Raw genomic sequence first — 25,458 nt, 5'->3', positions numbered from 1 at the left:
ATCACTGCCAGATTACGTTGATAGCAATGATGAGTGAGTCAGCCCCTTATCTTGAATGTACCTGAATTCACTGACATGACTGTTAATGGAGTAAATAATCCTCTCAATAAGCGTTTCCTGTTACTTTGAATTAAAAATTAATGGACATCATGATGCAACAAATTTTTTTAACTTTGAACTGTGTATAAGGCACTGATGCTGAGATTATTTGTTTTTAAAGTAAGCGAGTTAACATTTATAATCGTTATTTAAAACCAATTTAGTAAAAACTAAATTTTAGCAAAATCGTTCTGTAGATCAGTAGGACTACGTTCTGTTGTATGCCATGTGGATTGGGGTCTTTAAAACATTAACACAAAAAGCAGCAAAAAACAATAATATTGTACAAGTAAGCGTTTAATTATATTATAAGCAAACAATAAAAAAACTAAATATATAAATAATTCAGTATTTTTAACGGCAAAACCTTATACAACAGTTTTTAAAATTGTATTTCGACAAAATCCAAGTTGTTATAAAGAAAGATCAACATAATTGTTTGTACTAATAAATCTAAAGGGTCACTTCAGCTAGATGTTGAGTAGTTTGGTTTAAGATAATATTTTTCATTCAAGATGCTAACAGACATAGCAGTCATAATTAACATATGTTTAACAATCTGGCCCTCACGTTTTCTCCTAACTTAAGGGGAGTTGAACGCAAAAATCGGAAAAAAAATGTTTTTTTCGCTTTTATTTTTTATTTTATTATTTGATTCTTTCTGAACAATTTACTGCAATCCCTACATAAAAATGGCTTTCCGTTGAACTTCTATGATTTTTCAAATATAAGACTACATAACAAATTTCGCATCAACTTTGCCCTCCGCCTCCTAACACCTGGTGCATATACAGGTTAGCAGAAGTAAATGAAGAAGAAATTACCTACAATCACAAACATTCCCTACCTCAAGCTGTATTGACAGCAATAAAACCTACATACAGAGATTTGTCAAGATTAGATCTACTAAAAAAATGTCTTCACGGTAAAACCCAGAACGTGAACGAATCTTTCAACAATGTAGTGTGGAACTGAATTCCAAACAATGTGTTTGTTGGAAGAGAGACTCTTGTATTAGGTGTTCATGATGCTGTTCTAACATTCAATGAAGGTAAAATTGGAAGGATCAAGGTTTTAAAGGAGTTAGGAATAAAAGACTGTGGCAAATACACCGTAAGCACATTGAAGAGCCTCGATGAAGTCAGGATGAGGAAGGCAGATCTGAAAGCAGAGTCAATGACTAAGGAAGCAAGAATAAAGAAAAGGAGACAGTTATTAGGTGAGGAAGAGGAAATGGATGGTAGCTACTGTCCTCGAGGCTTCTAAAGGTAATATAAACTTCTAATTATTGTGATTTTTTGTTTTCCGCTGTTTTTGAAAATTACCGGTTTTTAATATATGTGTACCTTTTTCTCAGAAACTATAAATGCTGCACACATGAAATCTTTACTGGTTATAAAGTAGCCTTTCAGAAGTATGTAGCTCTAGTTTTATTAAATTTCATAAATAAATAAATATTTAGAAAAATATTTTATCTTAAAATATAAAAATAAAAAATAACACAAATATAAAATTTTTTTTCTTTAGTTGTATCAATTATTTTACAAAAATTTTAGAGGTATAAATACAATATTATATCCTACACCTTGTGTAAAAATTTCAACTTCCTAACTGTTATGAGTTCTGAGAAAAAGGTACATAAAGTTACCTTATTTTAACATTGGGCCTTATGGACCGTTCAACTCCCCTTAAATGTCGAGGTAAAATATAAAACAATATTTGGATAACAGCTTGTTTTTTCTCTGTAATGTAACACGGCTTAATTAATTGTTTTCAATTATTATAATCTAAATATGTAATACATCAAACGTAATCCTGACGTTGTACACACAATGTATTTACGAACTCTCCGGAAATGTTTTGAGAATTCGTTCTTCGTGAAAGGCAAACAAAAATGCAATATTAACAAGGCTCAGAAATGCTGTTTGCCGTCTGTCTGTAAATGTGTGTTTTTAGTTTTAATTGTTATATATCAGAAACCAGTAAATATAAAAACTCAAATTTGTTACAATACTTTTACTTACAGCCTCAAATCAAGAAAAAATTAGTATTATTTACAATATTGAGTTTTAAGATATCATATCGGTTAATTTTTTAAAAGCTTAATATCGTAAAAGCTAATATAATTATGAATTCTTAAAGAATTCATACAATTCTCAAAGCTTCTAAATCTAATTTCAAACACATATTATAAATCACCTACATCATATATTTCAGTGAGTAAATAATGTAGAAACACGTTGTTCTAATTCACTGGAAAATTGCTATTGTTCACATGTTTATGGCATCATTAACCTTGCAGTACAACATTTAAAAAGTTGTATCTACATTATTTATTGAAAGGTTTTATGATCTCGGTGCCAAAATGTTTGGAATTAGATATAAAAACATTAATATCCTTTTAAAATTCTTATAGTCTTATTAATGTTTATGGCATTAAACTTTTACAAATTTTAATCATCTGCGTCTTGTAACGTGAATTAATAATATAAAACTAATGTATCTCTTAATTTGAGACTGCAAAAATAATGTTCCAAACTTAAGTTTGTTACTCGACTGTTTTTTTTTAATTAAAAATAAATACTAAACACACACACACACACAATAAACTAAACATTTCTGCCCTTTTTTATATTCCATTTTTGGCCATCATGACACAAAGAACAAATTTCCAAAACATTTCTGGTGAGTTCATAAACAGCCTATATACCAATGTTGATCAATTAACAAACCTCAACAAAACCAATTTTCTTATACTATTTTTTTTAAATATAATAATAGAATGGAGTGCTTTGAATGTACAAACTGACCAAAAATTCTCAGAAACATTTATCAATAAATTTTTTTTCAACACTACTAGAAACATTTAAAGCGAACAATAGGAAATATTTTTTAAGTGATAGAATCACGTTCAAAATTAAATATCACAAACCAAGTAATACAGTTTAGTGACAAATGCATACAGTTTTTTGTTCTGTTGAGGATGTCCAAGAATTGCTCTAAGAGTTATTCTCTGTCGTGGAAAGACAACCAAATTCCATTTTTTGGTTGAGGAGCACAAACATTTCCATCCCATTCAATTGATGGGTTCATCTCCAATTTTATAGAATACTTGATCACTATTCTCGCCACAAACACTTTCATCAGTAAAGCCACAAACTTGACACCTATGCATATCCGGGGTCCATGGCCGTAGGGTAGGAATCGACAACTCGGCTTGTAGTTGTTTCCTGCAAACCTCTCCGGGTCGAACACCTCAGGCTCCGGATAGAACTTTGGGTCCATGTGGATGGCAGAGATAGGAATGTAGACGATGGTACCCTTCTCCAAAACCAAATCTGTTCCTGGTATTTTATAGGGTTTGGTGACCAAACGAGTTATAACTTTTTGAAACGTGTATATCCGGTGAGTCTCCTGAATTATCTGGTCCAAGTACCCCATTTCACTGATGGCCTGGTAGTTGAACCCATGGTACTTTGCTACACAAGACTCGACCTCCTCTTGTAACCTTTTTTGAATTGAAGGGTTCTTAGCAATTTCAAACATAGTGAGTGTGAGAGTTGATACTGAAGGTTTAGTTCCGGCTGCTAGAAAGTTAAATACAAGAGAAGGTATACTTCTGTCAGTAAAGCACTTTACAGCAGAAAACTGTTGTCCATTTTGTTGCAGTTCACAGTTATGTAGCTGACTATCAAAACTACTTCCGATCTCTTCTTGTTCTTTGAGAGTAATCATCATTTGCAGAAAGTCGTTTCTTTTTATGTTGTTTTGCTTGCGGTACTTAATTGTTTCCTCGGTTAAATTAACAAAGAAATGCTTCACCGAATTTGGCGTATATTTGATGTTAAGGCGACGGAATAGCTCCGGATAAACAATACCAATGTATGTCTTTGCCAGCTTTAATGGAGGAAACTGGAACAGAATATCTAGAGACTCTCTAAACTTATTTCCTACGACAGGGTCAGACATTAGTTGGACTCCACAGACACAACTTGCAATTACCTCCGTGGCAAAGTTGAAAGCTAAAGGTTCTATCTCGACTAATTTATTCCTCTTTGAACATTCCTCTATTTCTTTTATGAGATAGTCTCCGCAGTTAAAGACTTGATTGAACATACCCTTTACCTTCGCTGAAGAAAACGTTGTGGTCAACTTATGACGCATGTTCCTCCACTTGTCGCCACTCGCATTGAACAGAGTATCCGATAAAGGTTCTTCAGGATTACAAGCAACAGAGCGATCCTCGAAATGGGTAAAGTCTTGAGTTAAAATCTTCTCTATCAGGCCTAAATCACAAACAAAGATTACAGGTTTCCGGAACAGGAATATTCCACCATAACCATTATCTTTGAATTTATTGTACAAGTTTTTAGCGAATTCAGTGCATGACTTTCTTTGTAATACTTGATGTCCAACGTTTCCGAAAAACCAATGAGGCTTCACAAAAGGTACTCCACGGTCTTTCCAGTAGTTGAAGTTCTTGGTTAGATACCAATACACTAAACACCCCACAGCCAATCCTATAACAAGTAATAAATCAACAATTAATAGTAAAGAAGACGCCATAATTTGTACTATGATTCAGAAATTGATTTTCCTACTATGGGAACCACGCAGAACTATGTGGGCCACGCACAAACTACAGTCTGATGAAATTCTGCTATGCTTTATATAAAGCTCTCAACATAATCGCTTACCAGTATAAACAAATACCTCTTCCAAAGCTTCACTAAAAGCTACTTATCTGTCACTACGTTCACCTACATATGGGTTTTCCCTGTAGTTCAATTGCCGGTAGATAATTTTATAATTAGTTTCGATTAGCTTTATAAATTTAGCAATACCTATGATGAAATACAGATAACGATTCCATACGAAAGTGGAGGTAATACAATATATAAATTAAATATCTCAATACTTGAAACTAGTTTAATCTTAAAATGTTGCTTTATTTCTGAAGCAGAAGATGACTTATGTTCAAAGAGCGTGAATGTCTTGAATTAATAATTAGTATCTTGCATAATAGAAAATTATTATCTTCACAATTTTAACGGATCTTAGTAATAACTGTTTTGGGCTCCTACATGTACGTGACAAATAGTTACCTAATTATTTAATTTTCTAATAACGGGGATATTATTTTTGGCGGGGGATTGGAGTCCCAAAGCCAAAACGCATTTCCTAAACTACTCAAAACACCTTGTAGGAGCATCGATTACGAAAAAAAAACAGAGCAAAAATTAACTGGCTAAAATAATAACTGTTTGTGTGTGTATCTTTAAAGTGGATCAGTCTCAAGGCCAAAAGCATTATCTAAGTACCAATCCTGGACCTCCTGAGATTTAACCACTTGGTTTTAACAAAATGTCATGAACATCCTATACATGTTGATGTTATTAATAATGCCTCAGATTATTGGAGGCACCAATCATGTTTTGCCTTAATTTCACGCGTAAACTGTTCAACCGATTGTACTGAAATTTTATACGGTCATTCTTAGGGTCCCTGGGATAATTAAAGCCTATTCTTATTTCGAAATCTTGTCTTGTTCTCTAATTTTGCGAAATATTAATTGAAAGAGCCTGTTTAATATAATCAAATGATCTGTGTAAACATTGTTGTATGACAGCACAACCATATGTTTAATTAATTTAACCTCTATTTGACTTTATTTTTTTACCTTTATATTGTGAAGAAACAATGGAGTAAAATTGATAGTAATAACAGTTCTTATTTCAACCTTATTTCCTCACAGGCACATAACAATAAAATGGTAAGATGAGAAAATTAAAAGTTTGAGTAAAAATAAACCTTTATATATTAATATATATTTATAATATAAAACAAAAAGTTACTATCTACTTTTACTATAAATTTAAAGACTGTTAAAATAAAATAAAATCCATCTCAGTTGTCCTTTGACAGAAATAGGCTTCTCGGATTGTGTATATATATATTTATTATATACGTAATTTCAATGAACATTGAATCGTAAAAAGTACTTGCTCCGCGGGGATAATTTTTCAATAAATAATTTCAATAAATTCAATGTTTATTGAAATTAAATAAAGCTATTGCCATTTATACAAATTTAACGTGTATATATATATATACACATGGTCAATATGTCAACAAGAATATACCATCATCAAGTATATATTTATGGTTATTGTATATACATATTCTTGATCGGGAAACAAGGCACAACAATAACATAATATGGAGCTAAAAATAATAAAAACGGAGTAAATTATAATGTTCATAAATTTATTCTTGATCATGGTATACATTTGTTGACATATTGTATTCAATCAAATCTCTGAATCTCTTAACCGTGGACACTAAATTAAAAGTATCAGATCCCTGCATGTATCTGTTTGAAAAACACCATCGAGCTTCATCATATTACATCAAAAATGCTTTGACTAAGAAGATTTCGATTTTTAAAATTGCGTGCAAAGCCACGGGTAACTGCTATTTAAACCATTATCAGAATTCCATGATGATAATCAGGTTTCAGACATGTTCTGCAGAATAAATGTTAAAGCAGGAATAGTGTATAAGCACCCTTAGAGCCCAGGGGGTTGTACCTCGGTGTTGTAACCATTTATACACCACAAGCCTGGAGGTCCTGAGTTTCCTTCTGTTTTAACCCTCACTGTCTTGAAAGCAGCATGGATTATATGATAACCGAGAATAGTTACTCAATGCTTGTTGAGCTAAGAGAGAAGCTAAAATATTCAAAGCACTAACCCTGTTCTATAGAGCTACAACGGAAATCTTATGAGGTTAAGAATTTTATATAATTTGGAATGAATTAATTAACATGGAAGAAATGTAACGAAACCAGTTTTCGTCCGTCTATTTCACTAAAAATATTAAATTAAAAGTTTAGAGAGTTATATTTACCATGCAATTATTTATCACCTGGTCTACAAGTCTAATGATTGGATTTCTAAAATATGTGAGACATTTTAACCAACAAGAGTTATTGAGCACTTCTATGCCATAAAAGGGGAGTTCCTATGAGCAAGTGGTCCTTAAGTGGTCTTGACGTCACGGGTTTGCACTCACTGTGGATTTCCGGAAGTTTTATACGCCAAATTATTCTATAAGCTGGAAGCTCTCATCTTCTTGTGTCCTAGAAGTTGAGACTTCCTAAGACAATCTCTAGAAGCTGGGAACTTTCAAACTACGGGTAGTTTTTAAGACCAGGAGTTCAAACATCCAGGTGTTTCCATAGACCAAAGGATCCTAATTTCGGAAGTTTCTTAGGCCTTGATCTAAGTGACAAATGTTTCCTAGAAGTCTGAGGGTACAGATAAAGATAATTTAACCAGTTCTAATTTAGACACAATCATATCAATAGCTGTATGAAATCAGTGTCTAGAAAATAATTGTAATAGAGACCACAAGTCCGAAACGCTTCGGTAGACCAGTAGGCTGACAGCCCCCGTAACCAATAGATAATATGCGCTGCAAGCTTATGATACACAAAATCGGTGTTTCTTACATCCGGAGACCAACGACTTTCAGGATTTAGCAGGTTCCCTTAGCAGTGTTTTGAAGTTTCGAAACCTTTACACTGTTAAAACCTACAAAGGAAATTTGTGTTACTTTTTCAGTCAGTAAGCGGAATTATTTTGTTTCAAAATGCATTATTTAACTATAAAACAATAGTAACTTTGTCATATCTTCCGAGAAACTTAGAGAAAATTAGTGAACAAAACATACCTATTATAACAATTATATCATGTTACGATTGATTTTTCATCCTTAATACCTCAAAGTCTGTATAAAATGTTACTTTATTTTAATGCCATGAATCATAAAATTTGCTATCGTATTAAGTATAGGAAGACATTGGCCTTATACCTGATTATGCCTATTGTTCCTACTATCGTTCATAGATCGTCAATGATAAACACTACACTTAAAACAAATCACGAATCCTGACACTCGTATTAGTGGAGTATTTATTAAACTTCACCGTAACGTAGTGGTAAGGCTGCAGCTCTCAAACCGATAGGTCTCGTGTTCCTGTAAAGGTCAATAGAATTTTACAATTGAGTTTGGACCATTCTTCCTTAAAAATGTTAATGTACTAGCATACAAAGCATTTACTTAAAATATGTACGTATATAGTAACAAACGACTGGTTTCAATAAACAAATATTACAAAAATATAATAATATATTTTAAGCCTTTTTGGTATTTTTAAGATATAATAAACATTAATAAGTAAAAATGCTCTTATACCAATAATATTTAAAATAACAACAAAATTATATTGGTTAATAATATTTATCTTATAATTCAAATTGTTGAACAATTTTTTTTTATTTACTAGAGACCAAGTCTAAGAGAAGACTTCATGTATGGAGGTTACTCACACCATCTCCACATCCATATACTCGTATACGATGATATGTGGAGACCACGCCATCTCTGTAGCTGCTCATCTTGTCTCCAGCCATTGTCTACCCGCGACCGCACCGGGGGCGGCGTGTTATCATGCAAATCACGTACACAACAGCGCTGCCGCACCAACCTGCACTACCCTTATAACAAATGCAGATTCAGTTTTGGTATTGTTTCAGCTTGGCTTGGAAATGTAAACGTACGAGAATAATCCAATATTCACTTCAACTCCAGTAAGGATAATAGACACTCATTGTGCTCTCGTAATCAAATAGTTGTGCCGGTGTGTGTTAAGTGATCCTTGAATAAGGGCTTGAAACTGAACTGTTACAGTTAAAATTGGTACTCATGGAACTATTCTATGGATCGAATGTCACACAACAACTCTTAACAGTGCAAAAAATGACAAAAACAACTATTTATAAGTACATATCTCCAGCAAAATTCGTCGGTTTCAAGTCAAATAGACTGACACGAAGGTGTTTAATAACGTAAATAATAATGAATATATGGACTTTGTTATTCATAACATTTACCCTTATTTAAATCAACCTCCTCACATGTGGAAATGTTGGAGGGGTTACCTTATCCCTTGCAGCTTCTGCAGCTCTGGTATCACACCATTAGACATTGTGAAGGTCATGGTACCTTGCCACGAAGAACTCTAATCGTGCTTACATTAAGAATATATGTTAGGACCAAACCCATTCGCACCCTGAAACGACCAAAACCAGTATAGATAATCGTGTGCTAACGAGAAGACTATTGTTAGCCTCTACATTGATTGAGTTCTGAGTAATAGTCAGCCTCATTGACTTAGCTGCTTTATCACTATACAAAACAATACTCAACTCGCCATCTGATTATCCATGACAACATGACGACAACATAACAACTCCTGTGAGAAAACTCCTGTATAAAATAAAGCCTAAACCACCGTTTGACACATAACATCGTGATGCCTAATGCGAGAGTATCAAGTCAGTGGCAAATCGGTTGGTGGGGAATCTGTTATATGGTAAATTTGATCGTTCATCCAAATATCTCTGTTTCTTTTTTTTACTTTCATGAGTAATGAAATCCAGAAAAATATAGAGCGTGAACAACGATAAGAAAACACTCGGTGAGTAAACATAATTATAATTATACGTTGTAACTATCTATGTGTTCTTCTATTTTCCAGCAAAAATTAAATTCGGTCATTGGCAATGGAAAACATGCTAAGCCAAGATCTTGTAATGCTTGCTATATGTCAATCACTAATTTGGTGTTGACATTTTGAAAGGTATAGTCTGAATATCCTAGCGTGAGCAGCGGTAGGCTAGATGTGACCTCTTTATCTTTCACCATCGCCACCCCCAGCAATAATAGCAGGGTCAAGTTCTAAATGGGTCTAGAAGTGAATTAATAGGGTCTAAACGCTTTAGACCAGGAGGCAGGGAACATTTTAATAAGTACTGCGGGAGAAGTTGTGAACCGGAGCACTGTACCTTTCTATTATGTGTGGCTTTGAGCTTAGGGAGAGTCCTAACGTCGCAGTTTAAACTGCATGAGTAAACTTTTGTTCTCGTTACCATCTCAGGAAAAGCCAAAAGGAATTTCGTTTACTAATATAGTTTCTAAGTATGAATACTACTGTCTTTATATTTATATATAGTACATATATTTATTGTAATGTTTTAAGCAGTATTACAAGAATCACAAAAAGAATTCAATTATTTTAAACTTTAGCCTACTTAAACAATATCAATTTAAGAGTCCTAATGTTTAGTCTCTTTGTTTAAAGCTTGTTACTGTCAATGAATTAACATTTAAATAATTTATAGGAATTCAGACGTTTGTCAATCTTTATTTGTTAAAAAATAGAAGTCTAAGTTTCTAGGACTGGAATCTTTCCTAATCAGACGCCAAATAACTCACCTGATAAGGATGATAAATTCCAATAACCAAAATGCAGTGTTTATTTTTATATCGTAATATAACGATAGTAATATCCAAAATTCTATTATATGTTACAGTTTCAATAGTAATGTTTCGAAATCGTTCATATATTACGATATCAGTAAAATTAATAAGACTACATAAGGTTTGTTTGTTTATGTATTAATTATAGTTACTTACCTCATAGATAAAAAATTAATCCCCAAATATGAGCCCTAATCTCGAGAACGTGTAGATTAATTCTGCTAACTATTTTTTATAATATTCGTTGAAGTCCTAGGAAGTTTTTTATAATGAGAAATTTTGGAAGCAATTGTTGGAATACCTTAGAATTTGTTAAATGAATTATCATAAATAAACATTAGACCAGATTTAAATTTTAAATGGCAGAAACGATAAATGTTTGACCATGTTTACCAACTATGGCACTGAAAATATCTTAGATCGAATGTAGAAGCTTTTTGAGCAAAGTAGGTTTTGTTACCTATATATTTATATATTTTCTTGATCGAGGCAACAAGAAAACCTCAGCTGTGGAACCGTAAACACAAAAGGTCCTTTTTTAAGTAAGAACCGATTTGTAACGGATCAAGGGAAACTTAATGTATGAACTTAAATTGTATCACAATATAAATTATGAACATTTATTCAATTCTGAACATAGTCACCATCAACATTTAACATCTGCAAGTTATAGCACCAGCTTTTGGATCCCGTCATTAAAGAACTCCGAGTTAGTAACGGTTTCTTTCAACGTGTCATCATTTTTCAAGCGCTTCCGACCAAGAAATTCCTTTTGTTTTGGAAAAAGATAAAAGTTTGATGGTGCTAGGATAAAGCTATATGGTGGATGATCCAGTAATTATAAATGAAACTTTTCCAGTTCTTGCCGACGTGAGGCCGAGCTTGTCTTTGAATCATATTACGTCATAAATGCCTATACCAAGAATTCTACTGATTTTGAATTCTTTCACTTGCGAGTGAAGCCGTGGGTAATAGCTAGTATATAACAGACTAAATCAGATAGAACACATTGTTAGAGTTACGTACCAAACGTTGCAAATACAGTTAAACAAAACTAAGTGCAGATACACGTCGAGCGACATGAACAGAGTTAAACTGCTTCCAGGCCAGTGATTAACAGTGATACGTCAAAAAGTTAACGTTCCTGGTAAACTTGCTCTATTTGGTTAACAAACTCACTTATACGAGACTGATAAGAGTTTGAAGCACACCATCTTTGAATAAGATGAAACAAATATATATAACAATGTAGAAGCACTCTACGCTAATTGTAATGGAATGGGAAATAGGAGGATATCGATATGGTTATAAATATGGAAGGATCATTTGTTCTTCTGATTATAGTTTTTCTAGCTGTATACACTTAAAACATACCGACAGACTCATGAATATTAGTCATATCGTCAGATAACGAGATAAAACCATTTTAAGTGTCTGTATATGTTAGTTGATTTAATATATATTTAAGTATATATCTGACCGTTGGTTTTAAGTGTGTCAAGCAAAGAAAGGTTTGATTTGGTAACAAATATCCTAATCATAATAATTATATCAATAATTTCACATTTTTAACGCTTTTGATACTCTTCCATTCGACCTCTACCAAAACTAGTGCGAGAATATCTAGATTCTAAGCGTTATACAATATAAATGTACAATTTTGGTAATAAATCAGACATCATTGACTCGAATACCGAAAAGGCCTTTATACAAGAAGCTTAATTACTTACCACATCTTCGGTGATATTAGTATATTTCTAACTCTTTTTTATTAGTGAGTGTAGTTTTAACAATACCAGAATAAGGTTTCTATTTTTATCGCTAAAACTGCTTTTTTGAACTAATTACACATTATATGACTAACATAAAAAAGGTGTATACCTATTATTATATATATTTTTGCTAAATATTTTAAACGCTATCGCGCGAACGAATCTCTTTAAGTTCGTAAAATATATTTTTCAGTAATGTTATTATTTTTGATAATAACCCTTTATATTGTTTCATACAGAGTTACAGATTCTTTAAAGCCCTTTAAAATCAGGCCCAACTAAAACCGGTTTATAATAAGGTTAATGTTTTTTTATGACAGATGTCTGAAGGAAATAGCCTTTTAAGTATTCAAAAGTATTTTCATAGAAAAGTTGAAAAAAACATGCCATTTACTATACGTTATTTCATTAGGTCGTTACAAATGTATCACCTAGAAGCTAAATTTCATGTAAAACCATGTAAGAAATTCTCATGGTCATATTCACTCTATTTTATTTGGGCTTGGTTACAAAGTTTACTCAAATTGGCAACTGTAGATGACTTTTTGCGATGTGATACAAATATATTTTTCCATATTTTCCTCTATTTATCCAGAAGTACTTTCAGTACACGAAAGAAACTCACCCACACGCAAGTGCATGTAATACAAAAATGTCTTCTAGAGGTTACGATGGGAGAACATTCCACACTCACGAGTTTGCCTTTTACCATAAAAACAACCGCCATATCTCATTGGAATTCACAAACAACGAAAAACTATCTTTACTCAGCGTCGGGAAGCTACTACAGCCATTTCAGAATAATTTAGGGAAAGAATATGTATGAAGTTGCTGAAAGCATTTAAAATTTAAATGCTTGTTTTTAAAAGCCACACATTTGGGAGGGTAACCCAACCTTTCTCTCTCTATTCAATGACAAAGTATACTTTTACTCCTTTCATCCTTGCCCTGTCGCGAAATATACGATAGCAAATTCTATAAAAGGGTCGATATTCCAGAGAGTTTTAGCCATATATCGCTAGGACTTACAGCTAGGAGGGTTAGTGATATCGAGATTGTCATATCTGCTGAACCAGTAACAACTTTTTATCCATATGATATTGGAAACCCTCTTTACTTACACTACTTATTTTACTGGATTTGTCAAACCTACCTGCATTAATAATTAAATTCAAGGTAATAAACTAATAAGGCTAGACCACTCTCTTGTACATAATTTTAATAACTCTCTTCTATATAAAACAAATTGTTTAGGACCAATTAAAAATAATAAAGTCTCACTATTCGATTTTATACTTTAACTTTGACTATTTAAATGTATAAGGGGTCGTTGTATGAGCACAATGTACGATGTTTCACTTTGGTTAAATTATTTCATCCATTTCAAATAAATTTCTGAGGAATTTTCAACAAAACTTATTAAAGACACTCAGAAACGAAATTTTGAATATAACAAAGACCAAATTTCTTATAAGTAAATAGATTATTAGTTATAGAAATACACTTCATGTTCATTTTTATAACTTCTGACACATTCAAAATATCTTTAGCAAATTTCAAGATGTATTGCGGATTTTAGTCGTATTTTTAAGATACCTAACATTTTGAAACTATTGTGTCCTGAACCACTCTGCTGTATACTCTAGTATATAATTAAAAAATCCAGCAACTTTGGGTCAACATAACCTCTAAATCACACGGCCAAGATTACATACTAGTTGCAATGATCATTCAGACTACCCGATTATTAAAAGTTACTGATCTATTCTTTCGGAAACGGACCGGAAATATCTGCCTAGTAGTCCATTAGGAACATTTGACTTGATCTATGATAATTTTAAGCATAAAGTGAATTTCATCCTCGGAAAATCTTTTAGCTCTCAGCCCTACAAATCCCCGGTCAAAGAGTACCCCCAACGTCTGGAACCTTTAGGGTCTACAAGAGTTTCCCTACATCTGAAAAATCCTTGCCTATGAGAAATCCATTGTCTGCAGGTAGCAGAAATCTGTACTGTATGTAACTTAATATAATTTTGAAAATCATATAAAGTTATGCTTATTTTATTCTTGAAAAATCACATCCCTAACCAATTGTATCAGGATATAAATTAATTCAATTTAATTCATTCACTAAAATAAGTTTAAAATCAATTGTTTCATAAACCAATTTTTCTTATGCTTGATACAATAGGTTGCTATTCTTTCTATATCACTACCTATTTTATATCACTGTGACCTTATAACGACATTGGAGACGTTCTGATGATTTATAATGTTAAAGAGAGAGATCAATGCAAATTTCCTCAACTCTTTACCACCATCAACGAAGTTATTGGATCTCTTTATCGTATAAATTGGCAATTTCGTGCTTCCAATGTTTATTAGCCGCTATTAATCAGCTTCACAAAGCCAGATCCATTATTCATCATTATCATTTTATGATTTAATAGTGGTTCGTATGTATACGATAATAAAATCATACTTTCATTATATCGCGAGCGTATCAAAACTAATTAATTGCAATCTATGATTCCCAGTGTTGATAAATTACTAACAATAAGATATTAAATATTACTTTGAAGCTGTTTCTCTTACTATAAGTTTCGATTAGTGTTGTATTATGGCCGTCATTTATTCATTTAAGAGTGTAATGATGGTAGATTCTAATAGATTCAATCCAATGTGTTGAAGTAACCAAATCTCCGTTTATGTATCAGAGCGATTATGCCAGACTCCTAACGGTTCTTTACAATAGTTGGCATGGGAAATTCAGTTTCTTTACTAATTTATTTATTCTGCATTTCCCTATTTAAACATCATTGTTACCCATAAGAGCAATGTACAATTGTTGAGTAAACTAATCTCCGTTTATGTATCAGAGCGATTATGCCAGACTCCTAACGGTTCTTTACAATAGTTGGCATGGCAAATTCAGTTGTTTTACTAATTTATTTATTCTGCCTTTTTCCTATTTAACATCATTGTTACCCATAAGAGCAATGTACAATTGTTGAGTAAACTAATCTCCGTTTATGTATCAGAGCGATTATGCCAGACTCCTAACGGTTCTTTACAATAGTTGGCATGGCAAATTCATTTTCTTTACTAATTTATTTATTCTGCATTTTCCTATTTAACATCATTGTTACCCATAAGAGCAATGTACAATTGTTGAGTAAACTAATCTCCGTTTATGTATCAGAGCGATTATGCCAGACTCCTAACGGTTCTTTACAATAGTTGGCATGGCAAATTCAGTTTCTTTACTAATTTATTTATTCTGCATTTTCCTATTTAACATCATTGTTACCCATAAGAGCAATGTACAATTGTTGAGTAAACTAATCTCCGTTTATGTATCAGAGCGATTATGCCAGACTCCTAACGGTTCTTTACAATAGTTGGCATGGCAAATTCAGTTTCTTTACTAATTTATTTATTCTGCATTTTCCTATTTAACATCATGGTTACCCATAAGAGCAATGTACAATTGTTGAGTAAACTAATCTCCGTTTATGTATCAGAGCGATTATGCCAGACTCCTAACGGTTCTTTACAATAGTTGGCATGGCAAATTCAGTTTCTTTACTAATTTATTTATTCTGCATTTTCCTATTTAACATCATGGTTACCCATAAGAGCAATGTAAAATTGTTGAGTAAACTAATCAAATCCATTTACGCACCGGTATTGAACTCGATTTGTCCTACAGTATATAAAAATGATACGTCTATAGAACCCTTCGTTCAAGAAATATCGTGCCGAAAGGCAAACAAAAATGAATTTTCCAGCCCCTCTAGTTATATAAGAAAAAATAAAACTCTATATCAAAGAGATGCGTACAGTCACTGAATCTGAATGGATTATAAAATCTTAACATTTAAATAGTTTTTCTATAAAATAGAAGGAATCAGTAATATAAATGTAACGTCTCATCAGTTTCCATTTGAATGCTAATCGCAAAGAATTCGATAAGTGGATACTCTATATTTTTTCTTCTGTAGCACTTTGATACCTACGAGTAACAAACCGTTCATTTAGCTTATCAAGACCTTTTTATATAGTATTAAGTCCACACAACTGTCTGGTAGACCTGAGACTCTAATTTTTCATTTATCGAGATCTTAAAACGCACATTTGCTTTTGAATGTCTTAACGATCATTCACATTCTTTATTTCAACACTGTTTGGATATATTTAAAAGGACTTTATTTAGTGCACATATGTTATGGTTATCCATATCTATATAACATGTACATATCGTATATTTTAACCATTCTGTATATGTACAAGGGCTGTTCAATAGATTTGAGAATGATCCTATAAAACATTTTTGTAAAACTAAAGACTTTCACTGTTGCCCCATTTTATATACTCTCCGATGAGTGTAATTTACTTAGCCAATGTTTGTGACACGCAAGGAAAACGGCGAAAAGGCTATTATTAGACATCCCTACAGAACTGAAATGAAGTTTAGATGTTCCTATGAGCCACAAATCCAGTCACTGTGTTTGCAAAATGTTGTCGTGTATTGTCATGATGAAGCTTCCACTTTCCCATGACAAGCTCCGGTCGTTTGACTAAGATGTGCTCTGTTGCCTATCTATCTTACACCGTTTACCATTGACTGTTTGAACATGAGATACAGTTTGGGTTCCGACCATTCCCTTATAATAAAAGTATAATATTACAGTCGCGTTATTGGCAGATTTCTGCGCCCTTACATTCAAGACAAGTCTGTCTCAGTGGCTGGCTTTCAGCGCATTGTCACTTCACCACTTCTCTAGATCGTAAGGCACGCTTAGGTACCATTAGCAGTAGTATACGAAGAGTACCAATCACCAATCTTCCTGTTTTTGGTCTGGATTTGTATCCAACGAACGCAAATTCTAGACTTGTTAAGATGATATTCGCAATTGAATGAATACTTCCCACTGACACCTCACAATAGTGTGAAAGTTTCTTACCAAAACTGCTGATGTGTTGATATACGTGTTGTACGTTTTATTGCGTTTTTTCTTACCTTAGCAATTTCTTGTTTTTACTGTTGGATTTCAGTTATGTGCGTAATTGTTTAACTATTTTTAAAGTCTTAAATGTTTTATATGAGTTATTTTTAAATTAAAATTTTGAGTTCAGCTTAAAAGAATTATTTATTAATTATTTCGACCAGTCTTTTTCGAAAAATAATTTGAAAGATATCCATACATTCAGAAGTGAGTGTCAACACCTAATGATGACCAGGTGTTTAAATTTGTGTTCTGCCATAACAATTTTGAAAATGATTACTATTTTAATATTCTGTTTCACATTGTAAATTTTCAATATTTATGAGAAGTTTATTATTTTATTTGACATTTATTTAAGAGTGTTTTGGAAGTTGAAGTTACAATTTTAATTTGAGGACAATTCAATGTGAACATAATCAGTTACATCTATAAAGAGATCTGTAATATGATTTCAAGCAGTATATTAATAGTTCCGGGACTAATTTAATCAAACTCAAGTTATATAGGCTCATCACATAAATTTAACTTTATGGTTTCTTGACCATTTGATCCAGAAATAGATAGGCCTCACCGAAGTTAATATTATGTTCTATGCAATTACATTCTGAACTTTACAAAACAGAATTTACACACTTACTGAATGATAAAACCTATTAACAAGTGTTAACCACGTTCAAGGAATTAGCTGGTAAACTAAAAATACTCAGTTGTCTTGACTTTATCTGGAGCGGAAGGTTAATATATCCTAGTGTAGTTTTAGTGAACATACTGCTGTTTCCACTACCTTAATATAAATTGCAGGAGAACATCGTAGTATTCTCCAATCCTCATATAAGATGCATTATGTCGATGTTTTGTACAAAGTCAGCCTATTCCAATCACCCTCATGGTAGCACAGAATATTTTAACACAACTTCACCGAACATGACCTCCAGAGCCCAAAATCATCCCCACTCAAGTTTGTTATATGCACATGCCATATATCGTGGCTTGTGGAAACGATAACTTTCTAAAAAGGTAAAAAAATAAAACTTTGTACAAGATTTAAGTTATACATTTCTAAATTAAATTCATTAGTCACCTTGATACGACATTTCGTTTCAATATGGCAACCATTTCAACTTTCAAACATTTACAACTTCATTATTTATGAATAAAAAACTCCTAAAGAAAAAAATATTAAACTTATATGGTGTGCTTATAACATTTCCTAAACGTTTTTTATGAACATTTTTGTATCTCGAACGGTTTGAATACATTGAATACAAGTACATCCCATAAGAATAAATTTATCAGCTGTCATAAAATCTACCTACTTCTTCCGACTAAGTCGGGAGGATATTCTACATACATTATAGCCTGTAAAATACGAGTACAAATAGATTTATAAAAATAATTTAACAACCATAAACTGAAGCGGTCATTTCATGATAAACACAATTATCTAACCATTATTTGAAGTGCACGTTTTTAAGTTCCTAGTGTGATTGCGCTGTAAACTAAGCAAATGAAAAACTTAACAGCTGGATCCTACTCTAGTGTATATAACATAAATTATAAAAATCTAAAATTAATGTTAACTCAAAGGCAATCCGTTTTACAAAAATCTTCCAAAATATTATATTGCTACTCAACATAAAAGATCAAAACTACATATGAACGTTCGTTTTGAACATAATGTTTGTTAAATCTCTAATAGAGGTTAACATGGTAACTCAACAATTAAAATTCTTAACTATGAATGGCTGGTTTCATTTAATTTTATAACTAATTATTTGTATTTATTGAACTGAATGGTGAGCTAATGCAATAATACAAATGTACTGCGCTACAAAGAAGTCCACTTCCCTCCCTATAACTGGGAGATAGCTACCCACTCTGTCACGCCTTTAGCAATATTAAATTGGCAGATATCATCTGTCAATACCACATCTCTTCACGCCGAATGGAGGTGGAAAATGTCAAAGGCAGTCCTTTAGTTTTGTGACCCTGCTCGGAGTTATTGGTTAAGGCCTTGAGATCAATAGTTCTAATTTATTTAGTAGTTAACTTTGTATAATAAATCTTGTTTAATTAGTAGTATAAATCGTATTATATAATTGAATACTTCTAGTTGCAATATTGCCACCTAATTAATACTCCATTATTTGTCTAGATGAGTTGATCTGTAAACAGTCACCTAACGGTGATTTCTATTGTAATCATTGAATGGCAGCAAAAAAAGACATAAGATTTTTTAATAATGTCATAAAAGTGTTTTAATTGTCACAATTTGACTCGTAATTGACAGCATAAAAAGACTCCATTGATTTTTTTCTGTACGCCATTGACAACCAAGGGAGTATTATTGGGGTTATAATCCTTACCCAATCAAGTGTCATAAGGGATCCAAAACTATAACCGAAATCTGAAAAACAATAATCCATTCAAAATAATCAAATTTTGGTTTATTGAACATATTAAAATATGTGAACATTATTGAAATTTTTATAGAATAACCTACAATTTAATCTCAAAGATAATATTTAAATTGTTCTTTCATAAAGTATAAATATTAAACTTGTAGCGACAAATATATTTTATAAATATAGTTTTAACTTGGAATAGTAAATTCACATCGTTTTAATTTAAATTTTTCCATTTCTTTCAGTTCCGATCAATATTTGACTATGACGGATATGGACAGAATTGTTAAAAAAAATAAGAAAATAAATAACAATTAACAAAACTGGTAGATGAGTATCAGGAACACACCCGATACCTATCAGTGCAGATCATTAGACCCGTGAGTTACCTTGGAGTCCGTCATACTTCAGAGGCCAAGTTAAGTTCCATTGTAGAAATAATTCATATCAATTAATTAGATAGTAATGCATTCATATAAACATTTGATCTTGTCGGCGTAAAACTGGTATTTCATGAAAAGCTTGATATGGATAAATCATTTAATTCTCTAAGATATCCTTCGGAGAAATACAGTACACTTAAAACTCAGCCAAATATATTTTTAAGGGGTTGCAACCTCATTTAAACCCTATAGATTTTTGAACTTTGTGAAGCCATGGAGCCAATCATTTACCAAAATTCAACTCTATGGGATAATGGAAAGTTGGAGAATTCGTGATGAGTGAGTGAGGGCTTTCCTTTTTTACACATAACGATTTTCAATATATTCTTGTTTATAAAATATTCTTAAAATTAAAATAAAAGTAAAGTCTCTAAAGGCACAACTGCATATATTGCGTATTTTCGAGTACAAAATCATATGTGTGTGGAATCATATACCGCAGGAAATCTGTAATAACATGTTAAAAACTAATCACTATGAATTCCTAACTATATTCTATTATTCAGGTTAAAATGTATTATCTTCAGTTATTGGATTATTAGATTCGAGTTGTGAATTAGATTGTGAATGGATGGATTTGGAAACATTTGGCTTTTTTCAATTTCAAAGTCAAAACGTTTTAAGGTATGATTCTCTGAAGTCAGTAAAACAGAGTTTTTTTTCAGTTTTATAACCAGCCCATGGAAAAACAGTTGATTATAAGGATATTAGGGAATTATTCATATAAATGATAATTTTAAAATACAATATAACTTAATTTTAATTATTAACTACGACTTTACATGTTGCTTAACAATATCTCATATTCCAAAAAAATAATTTCCTTACCCCATTTTAGGCCTAATTTCAAGAATAACGAAATTAGTGCTAAGATCTGTAATATTCTTTGTGAAATAATATAAGAAATTTATATGTATGATTATGAGTATTGGCATCTGCTTGTCTGAAAACCGATTGCACAGCCTTAACTTCAACATTAATCATGGCAAGATCGCAGATAATATAGTATATAAAATATTCAGAATTCCTGTCTGGATCCATACAAAAAAGAGTATGCCTGAAATTCTTAACAACTTAATTTGTGAAAAAACTTGACCTAACCTTGCTCAAAAACTGGAAATTGATTATGAGTCACTATCTGTGCTGAGTAATATATTCATAGAGTTACGAGTTCTGCATATCAATACGTATTGTGTAAGCCTCAACCTAACCTTGCTCAATGACTAGCAAGTGAGGTGGTGGATGAAGTGCGTCACTATCTGTACTGAGTAATATATTCATAGAGTTACGAGTTCAGGCTTATATCTGCATATCAATACGTGTTGTGTAAGCCTCGACCTACCCTTGCTCAAGGACTGGCAAGTGAGGTGGTGGATGAAGTGCGTCACTATCTGTGCTGAGTAATATATTCATAGAGTTGAGAGTTCAGGCTTATATCTGCATATCAATACATGTTGTGTAAGCCTCGACCTAACCTTGCTCAAGGACTGGCAAGTGGGGTGGAGGATGATGTGCGTCACTAACTGTGCTGAGTAATATATTCATAGAGTTACGAGTTCAGGCTTATATCAGCATATCAATACGTGTTGTGTAAGCCTCGACCTAACCTTGCTCAAGGACTGGCAAGTGGGGTGGAGGATGATGTGCGTCACTAACTGTGCTGAGTAATATATTCAGAGTTACGAGTTCAGGCTTATATCAGCATATCAATACGTGTTGTGTAAGCCTCGACCTAACCTTGCTCAAGGACTGGCAAGTGGGGTGGAGGATGATGTGCGTCACTAACTGTGCTGAGTAATATATTCAGAGTTACGAGTTCAGGCTTATATCCGCATATCAATACGTGTTGTGTAAGCCTCGACCTAACCTTGCTCAAGGACTGGCAAGTGGGGTGGAGGATGATGTGCGTCACTAACTGTGCTGAGTAATATATTCAGAGTTACGAGTTCAGGCTTATATCAGCATATCAATACGTGTTGTGTAAGCCTCGATCTAACCTTGCTCAAGGACTGGCAAGTGAGGTGGTGGATGAAGTGCGTCACTATCTGTGCTGAGTAATATATTCATAGAGTTAAGAGTTCAGGCTTATATCTGCATATCAATACGTGTTGTGTAAGCTTCGACCTAACCTTGCTCAAGGACTGGCAAGTGGGGTCGAGGATGATGTGCGTCACTAACTGTGCTGAGTAATATATTCAGAGTTACGAGTTCAGGCTTATATCAGCATATCAATACGTGATGTGTAAGCCTTGACCTAACCTTGCTCAAGGACTGGCAATTGAGGTGGTGGATGAAGTGCGTCACTATCTGTGCTGAGTAATATATTCATAGAGTTACGAGTTCAGACCGATATCTGCATATCAATACGTGTTGTGTAAGCCTTGACCTAAACTCTCAATAGACCAAGTCTACAAGTAATTTTATACTCGAATAAACTCACCAGTTTAAGCATTTGCTTCGGTTACAAAATTGTATCTATTTGGACGTATCATTGTTAATGTGATGATACCAAAACTAAAATCACTCTACGTACAAAGAGATTATTTTGGCGTGTACGGATAATAATTTTGGGACCAATCCCTATACGCCCAATACGCTAAAACATAACCTAAATTGTATGTAGCGTATTGTACGAGTTACAATGTACGTACGTGTATTGTACGTGTTGTTGCAATGTTTACTTATTATTATAATGTGAACATATTTTTTTCGAAAACCAGATTTTCTTTATAGGCAATTAAGTAAAGGACAGAAATGACCATAATCATGAATACTCTTTAACAAGGATGTCGCTTAACAGGGTTCACAGAACTCACATAACGTCTATAGCTCATTGCTTTCCCAGTATAAGAGCTTTATCCATCCTCTTTAGTGATAGGTATCAATTAAACTCAGCCAATTCCTGCTGGAACATGTACCATCACCGAAATCAATTATATCTATGAATAAATGAAATTGCTTGCAAAATTTAAAGTACATAGTTGACTTTTTGCTCATAATATCCTGCATAAAACAGACATACAGACACTAATAAACAGATAGAAAATGAAATGTGACAGCCCTGTTGCGCACTTCTCACTACACCACACGTGAGCATTCTATAGTATAATATATTCGACCATGTAAGTGCCGACAAAATCGACGGGAGAAAGTGGGTGGGGGGTTGGAATAAGAAACTGTAATTTGGAAATAATAAAGTTCATCACAGGTTCAAACATGACTAAATATCGGGTCGGTAGCTACGAAGGTATCGGTGTATTTCTTGATGAGAAATAAATCAGCATTTTCGACATCACTGTACGCGGTAATTGTTTATTTGTAGTATATTTCGTGATAGTAAGTAAATGTTCTCTGGATTGAGTCGTAAAGACAACAATGCTTCATGACTTTCAAAGAAAGTTTTCACACAAACGGTTCCATTTTAATACCTAGACATAAAAATTTCACACAGTAATATTGTAATATAAACATAATAATGCTTAATATAGACCTTACTACTTAAACAAAACAAGATTTTTCAAGCACTATAGTGTCTCCAAAATGTCAAGGTGATGTCGTCTACAACTTTGACAATTTGTATCAACTGTCAGAAACACAAGCTCTTCCTTCCCCCATCCCTTCACCAAGCAAACTAACCCCCGCCACTCCAACTATATCACGCACAACACTCGTCGCTATGGCGTGGCTGTTTTTTCTATTTGTGAATAGGAGTCATTGCTATTAGCTTGATTCTATATCTATCCATTATTGCTGATACTCGAGTCATTGCAAAATGTCTATTTTAATGAAATAGTCATAATGATTGTAGAAGTAAGTTTAATTCCCGAAAACGTAAATTCTCTAAGGTTTTCTTTCGTTGCGATATTTCTATTAGATGTTTGAATACAAATTTCTAATGTATTTTTTCTAAATTTAAAATTAAATCACATGTTCTAAATTTATTGCATGTAGGTCGAACAGATGAATTTTACGTATGTTTTTATTTCCCTGCCCACACGATAACCTCAGCATTGCTCTTTATATGATGTATATATATATATATATATATATATATATGTATTATTTTATATATAATTTTTCATATATGTAGACGGAGACACTCTTCATACAAAATGTAAAGTGCAGTGCAGTGATGAAACATTTACTTACATTTCCTAGTGTGTTTAAAATACTATCACCACTTATTCGTATTAATACATAACTACGGTTGCAGGCTTCTGCTAGAATAAATAAAAATATGAAATTTAGACAGTAAATAAATACTTGTTTCCGTAGTAAAAAAACATTCTACCTGTTGCTTAAGCTTACTACAGAAATAATTTTGACGTGGCAACGTCTTAAATTAGGTTGCGGCTCGGAGTCACTCATGAAAAAGTGTAACGCCCGGTAACGTTACGATGCCCGTCCAGTGGGTCCGCCGCACGGGATCCGCACGGGATAAAGCAGATAACTGTGGGTCCGCCGCACGGGATAAAGCAGATAACTATGTTTATTCGTGAAAATGTGGAGTGCTTAGATTCGTCATTTACAACAACTACAACAATAAAGGTAAATAATTGTACACTGATATTTCATTATCGTAAACTATGATTGATTGATTAATTGTTAGATTGGCACAAAAGTTGAGAAACTGAGTTTATAGGTTATGTCATACTATTGACAAATGTTGATAGTGTTAAGTAAATTATTAGTTTAAATCACTCTGCAATCAATCGTAATTCAGTCGATTGAGAAGAAACAGCGCGTATTGCTAGTCAAACATTTAAAATAACAAATTATAACCTCTAACCTGTCATAACAGTGCGACCAAACAAACGAACTAAACCGACCAATCACCACGCGCGGAGTTAGAATTTAACTGTGTTTAGCAAGAATTTCAAATTCCAATTTTAGTAAATGTTTTATTCAACTTTACCATTTACAATAACAAATTTTAATTAATTTCAAATTATGTACAATGTTTTAGTAAACAAAATATATTTCTATAGTTAAAATTTGTGCAATTCTTATTTTCATTCAATTCCTTGTTCCTATTGTGCAATTTAATAATATTCATATAAATAAATATTCCACCGAGAAAAAGACGTTGTCACGTAAAATCTTCGCCCGTAAAACCGACTTTACAGGCAACCATAATTTTTTTTAAACTGAAAAGTGAAATATTCTAACTTGGTATAAAGATTCCTAATCAGAAATAAGGTTTCTATATTGTGGTGATCAAATTGACAGTGTCATAATAATAGTTTTGTAAGTACAGTCTTTCAAAATCTACCATAATAGATCAAAATACCTGCATATTTTTATTTTATGCATAGTGAAGCTAAATTATACGTCTTGGTCAATA

The 25,458-nt window shown here is 32.8% G+C and overlaps 1 protein-coding gene across 1 annotated transcript; it reads right to left on the bottom strand.

Moving 5' to 3' along the window:
* Positions 1-2,959: 2,959 nt before the first annotated feature.
* LOC124355689 (probable cytochrome P450 6a14) lies at positions 2,960-4,665 on the bottom strand. Its single transcript, XM_046806852.1, has one exon. The coding sequence runs from the start codon at positions 4,663-4,665 to the stop codon at positions 3,106-3,108; it is 1,560 nt and encodes a 519-aa protein (XP_046662808.1). The 3' UTR covers positions 2,960-3,105.
* Positions 4,666-25,458: the final 20,793 nt, after the last annotated feature.

Source organism: Homalodisca vitripennis, chromosome 1, assembly GCF_021130785.1.
Source record: "Homalodisca vitripennis isolate AUS2020 chromosome 1, UT_GWSS_2.1, whole genome shotgun sequence".
Taxonomy (NCBI): domain Eukaryota; kingdom Metazoa; phylum Arthropoda; class Insecta; order Hemiptera; family Cicadellidae; genus Homalodisca; species Homalodisca vitripennis.
This window is presented reverse-complemented; position numbering and strand designations above follow the sequence as displayed.